General features: G+C 29.2%; 1 protein-coding gene across 1 annotated transcript; it reads right to left on the bottom strand.

Moving 5' to 3' along the window:
- LOC109353564 (transcription factor CYCLOIDEA-like) lies at nucleotides 1681–3369 on the bottom strand. Its single transcript, XM_019595898.1, has 2 exons — nucleotides 2009–3369; nucleotides 1681–1897 (listed from the first exon to the last, which is right to left on the bottom strand). Exons 1-2 carry the CDS (start codon nucleotides 3096–3098, stop codon nucleotides 1863–1865), a joined length of 1125 nt encoding a protein of 374 aa, XP_019451443.1. The 5' UTR covers nucleotides 3099–3369; the 3' UTR covers nucleotides 1681–1862.

Genomic DNA, 11654 nt, shown 5'->3' with positions numbered 1-11654 from the left:
ATTTGTGAAAAAACTTGTTAAGCAAATACACATGAGTTGGCATTATACCATGGTAGTTCATAAATTCTCTTTATTGAGAAAGAGATGTTAAGGCTAATATGTACTTGATGTCCCCAAGTGATAAGCTTCAAAAAATTAAAATAGGTCCAATTTAGATAAAAAGTTCCACTGTGTTAATACATGTTTCTTATTTGTTAATACGTGTATATTATTTTACTAAGTAAAAGAATATGTAGTTGATGCACCTATTTTGTTAATACATGTATATCCAATGTTCTCACAATAACTAAATATATCATAGAGTCCTAATAGAAAATGGCTATTACTTTAAGACTCCTTGAAAGATATGAAAACTCTTCCTTATATGTGATTTGTAATAATTAATTAATGAAATTATGAACTAGAAAAATATCATTCAGATAAATTGATTCACATGCTTTATCATATCTGTATATGAAAAGTTAATAAAAACAATTTAATATTTATATCTAGGAATAGAAAGCATGCCCATTCTGCATAAGCTTTGATATGGCTCATGTGAAGTTTAAGGATTAGAGTACCCATTGTAATTAATCTCTTAATATATTTGAATACTATGTACTTTGGCTTACATGAATATAATATATATGATGAAACAATAGTAGGAAGAATATAATATATATGTTTTTTCTCTAATTCTTTATACCACACATTACATTGCATCTCTTGGTACTTATTTATAGGCTTCTTGAGGTGTTAAAATTTTTCTACATATTTCATGAAACTTCTGTAAAATATAACAAGTATCATAATTATCTAGAAAACTCTAGATACTAACTACAAATTGCTTAATTCTCTATAAAATTGTGTCACCTATCAAACAATTGGAGCTGAACTTTCATCAGTGCTTCAATTTTCTGTTAAATTTGTAATGAATACTATACTATAGCAAATTGGCATATTCCATCCCAACAAATATATTCATAATGAAAAATAACGTAATTAAATTTACTTCATAGGAAAACAAAGAGAATCGAATGCTTTTAACATTAGAATGTTACTTAAAACATAAAGGCCAATGTCTGAGATGAAGCGCTCTAGGATTTTGACATTCTTGTATTATTTTTCTTTGATCTGTTGTGAAATTTTACTGTTGATAACCTTAATTTTTTAAAGTTCCAACTATATTAGTTAATATGGAACTTTAACAAATTATACAAGGAGGACGTTAACAAGTATTCTAATAACATTGTTTAATTATTTAGTTATTATTTTGTATCTTGAAATTTTTCAAAACAAAGTTTACATTTCTTAAATCCTTAAATAACGCCTTAGAACAGAAGTTAGGAATTTCCTTATATAAATATAGAAAGTTACTAAAAAGGAAAGTAGGTTGATAAACATATATCACATTTATAAAAGATTGCAATATCTATAAAAGTTTATAAAAGGTAATATATAATCCACCATTTGCATTACCTTTTTTTAAAAGTCGATAATAAAAAAAAAACGAATGGTGAATGGTTTATAGTAAATTCATACATTGTTAGTACAAAATTTTTTTTATCTTTATAAAATGTTAACAGCATTATAAATATACTAACAAAATACTAAAATATTAATATTTATCTATAAAAAACGGTGAGAAATAAAAACACAACAGCTATTGTGCCAACTGTGATCACACACATGCTCTTGGTCTTGAGCAAAAAATTCAGTACAAACATTGTTGAAAGGGAATATATAGGTAAGAAAAAGTTACTGGTAGAAAAACTACAGAAAGATGTCTTCATGATTCATTGGTGAAAAACTGAAGAGTTCATTCTAGTAGATCAGATCCATAACACTGAAAAACCAAGATATTATTATAGACTGAGATTGGTTCACTCCTCCCAAGACTTTCCAAAGATTTGAAGCCCTAAAAAAATCAAAAAGTAAATATCACAAAAAAAATCAAAGGTTATTGCAAAATTGATTAATAATAAAAAAGTGAAGTTAAAGTCTTGTTTATGAAAAAATATTCACATACCTGTAGATAGATTCATGTTGGTTATTGAACAAAAGTTGGATCTGCTATTGGCACCATTATTAGCATCCAAATTTGGAGATAAAATGGGGAAGGAGTGGTGTTCAGTATTGTTATTGAAATTTGATTCCTTAGGGATTACATGGTTTTGGTTGTGATGAGAAGAAGATATTAAGGGTTGCTTCAATTTTCTCTTGATCACAATAGACTCCTCAAAAAGATTGAAATCATCTCTAGGAATTTCATTAGACAGAAGGTGAGGATGATGATGATGAGATGGAAGCAATTTATTGTTTGGCGATTTCGCCGAATTCTCAGGATGATGAAAAGGTGGCCTCAATTGGTTAAACATTTGAGGGTTTTCAATTGCAGGACACTTTTTCTTCATGATACTTGTGTTGAACATCTTTTTATTAGTCCTTTCCCTTGCTCTTGCTCTAGCTTTTTCCCTTGATTCCTTAATCTTTGCCCTTTTCAGCTTCCTATCATTTGAATCTACCACTACCCCTTCAGGAGTAGCATCAATGGAATCTTGGTTTATCATTGAAACGACTTCACACTCCGAATCCGAAGAGGAGAAGCTATTTGCAACAACACCACTGCTACTGTTTTTGCTTCTAGCTAATTCCTTCATTGCTTTCTTTGACTTGTTGAATAGCCACTCAAGTGTGTTACTGGCCTTGTCAAACCCTAACATATCTTGAAGATCAAAGAACTTTCGCGCGATCTCGATCGACAATCTCACCCTCCTGTCCCTCAAACCCTGAGATGTATAGATCTTGCTATGCCTGTCTTTCTTTGGAGCAGGTTTCTTGGCCATAAAATTGGAGAAGCCAAAATTGGAACCACTAACATCATTTTTGAACATTGCAGCTGAAACACCACAATCTGCAAAATTGGCAACTGTTTCTGGGTTTGGAGCATGATAATGATGAGTATTTGGCATGTTGTAAGGAAAAGAAAATGGATCATGAGAAAATGTGTTGTTTGAAGAAGCATTTTCAGGGTTAAAGAAAGCAAAAGGATGATATGATGAAGAAGATGAAGGAAAATAAGGGTAAGGTCCTGAAGAGATGTAAGTAGAAGGGAACATTTGAAGATTGTGAACAAAAAAGCCCTAGCTTTTTTTTTTTGAGTGATGAAGATTGAAGAGGTATCTATCTATATCTTACTATGAACAATGAACTAGATTTCTTTTTATAGAAAACTATCTTTGTGTGGAAGGAACTAGTAAGTACAATAAGGAAAGTGGTTTCAGAAAGTGATGAGAGGGTGGATTTCATTTAGGCCAATGATGGAAATGATTTTTGCTTTCACACTTTCCATTATTGAATGTATAGAGCACCATATTTATGTAGATTCTATATTTTTTTGGTGGTATCAATGGTGAGGAGATGAGAGAGAGAGAGTAAAAAGAAGAATTACTAACAAATGATATTGTTTAACAAAAAATGAAAATCTTTTCATATGGGATTATAAAGTAGGGTGAAAACAGTTTTAGGCACAAAAGGATGTGATGATATTTTCTTAAAATTATAAAATTATTTTTTCTATGTCTATGACAAAGATTTTAATTATTTGGTAGAAATTGTTTTCACTTTGGTTATTGAGACTATTTTTTCCCTTAGCCTATGGGTACAAACATTAATCTCTATTTCTTAAGTACACAAATTTTAAGAAAATATAAAAAAAAAAAGTTAAGGCATATTAAAAGTTATTCCAAATTAAATCTCATAAAACTAAACTGGTGCTCTAGTAGCGTAAGATCTAACTAGATTTTCATAAAGACTAAAATGTCAATGATTCGATTTCTAAGAGTGATAACTTATTGAAAAGAACAGTCACACACTTCGAAAGGAATTAGTTCCTTACTGATAAGGTGGGAAAATACTTTTGATACCCAAAAAAATCTCATAAAATTAGGATATTAGTGCATAATTTTGAAAGTAAGAATGCATAATTGATATTTTGTGTGCCTCATTCATTGAACAAGGTTAATAATACATCCGTTTGTACATGAGTGTGATCGTTTGGTTTAGATGGATAGGGTTAGGGCTATTCTTACTTTGCATAGAATTCTAAGGAATTAAGTATTAAAATTTTAAAAGTAGGTTCTCTAGCCCCAATAAAAAGTAGGTTTACGTACATGATGTATTAATTAATATTAATATCTATACATGTGAAATATTGTTGCTGTAAACTGAGGTGGGGGACGGGTCACATTTTGCAGAAGAAATTAACTTGACATAGATTTGATTCATGTTGTTGACCCAAGGATACTGAAAGGATGAAAAGATATCAATCATTATTTTCCATATGACCCAGAGGTTATATAGTTCAATAAGTTAATGTTTTATTTAAGTTGTGATTAAAGTTAATAATGTTCAAAGTTAGAAAGAAGGTTTATTAAACCAGACTTTAATGCCTTTATAAAAATGTTGACTTAAATGTGTTTTACATAAATGTGTCACATAAATGTAAAAGAATGTTGCATAAATGTGTTTTACATAAATGTGTCACATAAATGTTACACTTCATTTTTATGATACATTCCACAGGAGAAATTCTTTTACATTAAGTTAAGTTATACTAGTTATACTCAATTTCAGTCATTCATTTTCTTAAATACAATAGACCAAATTGGTGAGTGAATTAAGTAATGAGTCAGAAAAAGAGAAATCTCAAATAACTTTTAAGTGTCACATATTTGGTCCGTTAGATTTAAGAAAATGAATGGTTGAGAATGAATATAATTAGTGTAACTTAACTTAAACGTATATAGATCTCTCCTTATATATTTATATATTTATTTATTTATTGTCATGCTTCCTTGTTGTTGTTTGATTTAAATTTTGATTCAAAAAATATAGTTATTAAACTAAAATTCTTAAAAATCGATTATGGATTGAGGAAAATATTAACAGCATATGTACCCGTATCAGAATAGTATCACCACTAACTATATTGACTAATTATACCCTTAATTTCTTTTATTAAAACATAACTAATAAAACAAAATAATCGTTTTGTTTTTTATTTATTTTTTGTGTATCACGAGTTTATCTAACTCATACAAATACATGCAATAGGGAAATTTACTATGCATTTTAGTTTGAAAATTGATTAACGAGTTGATTAAGAAAATTATTTTAATTGATTGAAATGGAATTGAAATAAAAAAGAAAGGAAAATAAGACACTAGTTATGAACATATTACTAAGTTCCATTAATTTCATTTGATATAATTTTTTTTAATTTAATTAAAGGGAATCAATACCAATTGTATTACATTCATCATGAATCGACTTTCCACTTTTAGAGCAAAAAAGAAGATATGACATGAATAATAATCATACTATTACATTAGGTTAATTTCATTGATTAAATAATTAATGGCATTTAAAATAAATTATTTCAATATAATTAAAGAAAATCAGTAGTAGAAAGAACAACATGAGCTATGATTATACTATTAAATTTCAAACTAAAATTATTGTATGTACCATAAAAACTAAATTTTTTGAAAGACATTTGTAAGAAAATATTTTAATTTAATGAAACAAAATGATGAGGTTGTGTTTAAAATGGTAATTATGATGATATAATGTATAATTATGAGATTCAGTGCATATATTTTATTGTTGAGTATTATTATGGATGACTATGAGGCTTTGTGAGTGAATTTAAGTGGCTTTACGAGGTGTCTCCTTTTTGTACAAAAATCTCTAAAACACAAAAATAAGATCAACTAAATGAACTAAGCAACTAATATGACTTGAAGATGCAAGAAGTAAATGATGAACACAAGAACATTATGGATATTATCATGAAATGAAGTTAATAGAAAATAAAACCAAAAAAATAGAATGTAGACTAGTGGAGAAGGAGTCACAAACAATTGCTTGATAAACCTTTGAATCACCACAAGAATAAGGATGTTCTTAATAAGATTATGGATGGTTCAACCAATAATCCAAGAAAGTAAAGTCTCTTCAAAAAGGGACAAGCCCAATTTTTATATTTAATAATAAAGAAGAATTAAATTCTTGATGATGGCAATCGATAACAAATGTGAACAGAAGGAGTAGTTCACTTTCATTGCTAGCGTCCTCGAGAAAAAGGTTCATTTCTTTTGGTGGCAGGGTAATTCTTTTAAATGTTGTTTTGGCTAACATTCCCATCTATTATTTGCCTCCTTTTAAAGCTCCTAAGAAGGTTATTCTTAGCTTAATTATAATTCAGAGGAGGTTCCTGTGGGGTAATAGGAATGGTGGGAGAGGCGTGGCTTGGGTTTCTTGGGATGATGTTTGTTTGCCTAAGAGTGCAGGGGGTTCGGGGTAAAAAATACAGAATCTTTTAATCTAGCGTTGTTAAGTAAGTGGAAGTGGAGGTTTCTTGTGGATTGTGATTCCTTGTGGGTGAGGGTTGTGTCTTCAAAATACGGGGACTGTCTTAGTTCTTCTGATTCGGGTTGGTCTTCTTGGTGGAAAGAGGTAATTAAGGTGGGTAGGGGTGATAGTGTTTCTAGTAACTGGTTTCATAGGAATGTCATTAAGAAGATAGGAAATGGTATGAGCACAAGATTCTAGACTGATATTTGGGTTGGGCATGAGAGCCTCACTATGCGCTTTCCTAGACTGTTTTATGTGGCCCTCCATAAAGATGTCGTAGTCGCGGACTGTGGCTCTAGGGACAATGGTGCTTGGAAGTGGAATGTGCTTTGGTGTCGTAACCTTTTCGTTTGGGAGGAATTGTTAAACTTGGAGATGATTGCGGTAATTTCTTCGGTTAGCTGCAGGGAGGATCAGTTGGATGGTTGGTCTTGGAGCTTGGTGAATACGAGAGTGTTTGAGGTAAAATCGGCTTACTATTTGGCTCTTAATCCGGGGATTTATGATGTGAATTCGCTTCTAGATAAGGCTTGGATTGGTTGCTGTCCTTCTAAGGTTTGTTGCTTCATCTGGAAGCTCCTAAAAGGGAGATTACCCACAAAAACGCAGCTTTATAAAAGGCAAATCCTTCCTTCTGGATCGTCGCTGCTGTGCATCTTTTGCCAGCAGGACCAGGAGGACGCCTCCCATCTGTTTGTCAACTGTGTTCTCTCTCAAAAAATCTGGACAGCCTTTTATGGTTGGTTAGGCATTAACGTTGATGGCTGGCTTTATAATTCAACAGTTGTTGGGAGCCTAAATGCAGTAGATGCTTTTCGTGCTCATTTGAATCAGTGCAACAGCAGCAGCAGTAGTAAAGTCTTTCAATGTTGGAGGATGCTTTGGTTTTCGGTAGCTTGGTCCATTTGGCTCTCTATGAATGATTCAACCTTCAGGGGTAAGGAGTTTGATGTGCTACATCTCATGAACTCTATCAAAATTTGTTATTGGATTTGGTTCTGTAATAAATCGGATTGTAATTCTTTATCGTTTGCTAATTGGTGTATTGATCCGTGGTCTTCTATTTTGTATTCGATCTAGTTGTTTTGTTCCTTTGGTTGTTTCTTTGGGTTAGCACCCCTTGTGCTTTTAATCCAATTTCTCTTACTTATAGCAAAAAAAAAATTTGCTCTTGATTGACCTAATGATGGAAGTAATGTTTTGAATGGTGAAGGTGGAAGATTGGAGATCATACACTCATTCAAGTGCTTCTAGGTTTCCCAAGGCAATTTATGATCAACTAACAACAAGACAAGTTCTTGTTCTACTCTTGGAACCTTCGAAAACCTACTTACTCAAAATAAGATAATAAACATGCCAAAACAAGTGAGACTAGATTTGTAAATTAGCATGATAGCCTATTAATTCGATTTCAACATAAAATATGATTTGAAGTATTTATTCTAGAGCATATTTAATGGTGACTTCTTATTCTTCTCTTATTTTTTCGCTTTAGTTTTAATATATACCGAATAAAATTGGCTTTTCGCATTCATTTTTTAAGTTAATTTGAAAATCATAAGCTATTGGATTTAGTCAAAGTTAGATTATGGGTTTGATATTTAATTTTGGGTTGATTCTTATTGTTAAAATTAATTATAAAAGTTATTTTAGATGAGATTAGACAAAAAAACTCAATAATGACTAATAAACACAGGTTTAAATAAGTGAATCATCCTTGAAAAGGGTGGTCGTTGTTTTGTGTAAGAGGTGGTGATTTCTCTTTTTGCTCTTTGTTGAACTTGTTTCGTTAGCTTCACTTAGTTTCTTATGATTTTATTTCTATAAAAAAATCCTTGAAAATATACTGATTTTTTTGTGCACCACTCGTAGTCGTAGGTCATTGTTCTCTTAAATTTTATGGGGTAGAGGAGATTGAAAAAGGAAAGGGACTTTGAGGATTAAGGTTTCTAAATTGAAAGGGAAGGTGACATGCTTTGCATATAACCGGTTAACATCAAAGACATCGCCACATGATTGAAACAATTTTGAATTTTTTAGGACCTTGATCAATCAAAATTTGTTAGAGACTAATACAATACACAATCATATTTTAAGGTAACATTATCAAGTCTTCATTTTAAAAGATTTTTTTTGGTATAATCAACGGTACTTTGTCACCCTATGGATAAGAAATTAATCGTTTTTGAAATGTTTAACGGCTCATCTAATAAATGTCATTCACAGAAATCGAATATTTGATATTTGGCCTAATATAATAATTGAATATTCAGCTCAAGAGACTAAGTCATAGTTTTTATTATTACAATATTTTATAATGTTAATGTTTAAAATTTCACAATAATCAAAGTTAATCTGTATGAATATTAAAGAATTATTAAATGAGCCTTACTAAAAAAAGAATTATGAAATGAGTCAAAACGACAAAATGGAAATTAGAAAATTAACGTTAGTGTTCTATTGAGTGGGCAATAGCACCAAGTGTCATTTTCAATCCAGAAAGCTTATTCAATACTGACACCAATTGCTCTGAAGCATAGGGGGGTTGTGATCCTTTTTCTTCTTCTCTTTCTATCAATTTGTAAATCACAGTGATAATTAAGTAGTTAAAAACTTACAATAATAAATCTAATGAAGAAGGGATAAGAAAATATAATAACATACAACACTAATTAACTCATTTTCTCAATATATTGAAAATATATAAAATATTTGTTTTTTTTTTTAATTTTAAAAAAGTTAGAGTAAGGAAAAATTTGTATAAAGTTAGGAGAGGTTAGTCAATCTTAATAAAGATTTATGATGAAATTTATATATTGCGATCTTTAAGAAAAATCTTGTAAATGAACAAAAATCACAATGATTGTGTGTCAGCTCCTTTGGCAATAATTTTTTCTCCATTAGGTATTGGATTTTTTTTGTATAATGATATTTACACTGTTTTAATTATTGAAAATCTGTTTCCTGTTTATTTAGTCCATTTAAAATTTCAAGAGATAATTAGTAATTGGTAGAGTTTACTATAAGGGAATTTTTATTTATTTATAAGTCAATAATAATTAACCATCATATGAATATGTGCTAAAAAGATAAATTGCATAAATATTAAATTAATAAGTAAATATTCTATAATTGTACACTTATTATATATACACATCAATTACAAATTTAATAAAAGAGATAAATGGTAGAAAATATTAAGAAGCAAAGGATAGTAAAAACAACTATAAATTTTAATATATATAGTAAAAAACAGTTATAAATTTAATATGACTCAGTATATCACGGACATGTATCTTTATTGATACAACGGGCTTCCCCATCTATATTATTTTCCATCCCTAATTTGCATTTCTTAATTTGTAACTTCACTTATATTGAGATAATTAAATAAGAACAAATTGAGTAGTTTTTGTTATCTTTTTTTCATCATCTATCATATCAATCGATTCATATACTTAACAATAGCGATTAATGAATACCGACTAGTGTAAGTAATTATTGACAATAGAAATAAATTACTCTTTAGTTTATTATGTACATTATTTTTTTTGGTACTACCAAAAATATCTCCACATCTTTTTCGGGTAAGGAACTAATTTATTTCAGGGTTTATGATTGTCTCTTTTAACAAGTATCACTCCCAAGAATTGAAGCATTAATCTTGGAGATCCAATAAAATCTTACACCACTAAATCAACGCCTTATTTATTTATTATATGCATTGTTTGAGGCAAAACTACTAGATCTTGAATGTTATTTTTTTACTTACAAGTTTTTTTTACTCGGAGATGTGATAGTTTTGTAGGTCAAAATTCATTTTAATGGCATGACTTTAAAATTCTAATATATTGTGTTCATAATTATTTTTAACTAAATGACATTAAAATTATTATTTTTTATGGAGATTTGATAGAGTTGCAAGTTAAAAAATACTAGTAGGATAAAAGTAAAACAAAAGCCTATAATACCTAATTAAGAACATAAAATAAATTTTCATTATAAAAAAAAGAAAATAACTTAAAAAGACTAATCTAATAGTTTTGTTTCATTTTAACATCTATTTTCAATAAAAAATATATTTTTATAATTAAAATTTATCATTTTATTTATATTACAGCTAAAATCCATGTTTATCCTTTTTGGTCCTCCAATAAAATGTGCCAATTCAATCCTCAGTTTTTTTTGTTTGTCAATTTTAACATTCGTCATAAAATATTAATATATCGTGGAAGATCCCTTCTTAGTTGCTAGAAACTCAATTCCACTAAAAAATATTTTGTATCTATCACCTTTTGGTAACAATTTCTCTCAATAAATGACACTTTCAATAATTAAACTTTTGATTAAATTTAGTGAGACCTTACATCAATAGACACTTTGTTTTAAAGTAGTATAACAAGGAAGATAATAAATATGGAGAATCGGATAATTTTAAAGACTGTGATAAAACTTAATTTTCAATGAGGAAGATAAAACTCAATCTTCGATAATCAGAAAGGAATTCTGAGAAAATTTTGATAAAATAATTATTATGACATAATGGTAAAATTTGAAGACAAAAATAAAGTAAATTAATGTTTTTTATGTTAGAAAATCAAATTAAAACCTAAAAATAAAATAAAAGGGAGGAAAATCCAATGTATGGCTAACAAGATTAGAAAAACCATACTTGTGTAAAAAAAAGTAATGATATATTCTTTTACATTACAAAAAATGATATACATAATTTATAAATTAATCATTAATAAATAAATTATATATCTAACTTTTTTTATGGCCAGAGGATATGTCATTTTCAATAATAAAAAAACTAGTGCAAGAAAAATAGTACTACTTGTCTATCCAACTAGAATCTGAAAATCAGCAGTGTACGTTGGTAAATGGTTGTAATAAATATGTTCAGCGGATACTTAGGCTTTAATGCTAATAACATTGCCTCAAACTCTCTCTCTCTTCCTAACTGGCCAAATAAAACAACGGAATGAAGTATCCCTTGGTATTGCCAGTAAAATCATAACATGTGTCATGTTTTATCATTTTCTATAAAAATATTTTTAAAAATAAACAAAACAGTACACATGTCACATTTTTACTGATTGAAGGAGATAAATTATCTCCTGATATAAGGAGATACATTATTATGATAAAACAAATGCAAAATTTCAAGTTAAGTTTTTTCCAAAGCCATCCAAAAAGGGAAATATCTGTCTTTTGACCTCATTCTTTTACATGCCCCATTCTAGTAAACTAGTATT

The sequence above is a fragment of the Lupinus angustifolius genome, chromosome LG08, assembly GCF_001865875.1.
Source record: "Lupinus angustifolius cultivar Tanjil chromosome LG08, LupAngTanjil_v1.0, whole genome shotgun sequence".
Classification (NCBI taxonomy): domain Eukaryota; kingdom Viridiplantae; phylum Streptophyta; class Magnoliopsida; order Fabales; family Fabaceae; genus Lupinus; species Lupinus angustifolius.
The sequence above is the reverse complement of the archived record's forward strand: the minus strand, read 5'-3'. Positions and strand labels throughout refer to the sequence as shown.

Bases quoted from the DNA above. Each gene is read 5' to 3' on its own strand.
- LOC109353564 (XM_019595898.1), bottom strand. From the start codon at position 3,098: ATGTTCCCTTCTACTTACATCTCTTCAGGACCTTACCCTTATTTTCCT. The intron at 1,898-2,008 runs GTATGTGAATAT...TGATTTTTTTAG, and splicing joins CAACATGAATCTATCTACAG to GGCTTCAAATCTTTGGAAAG.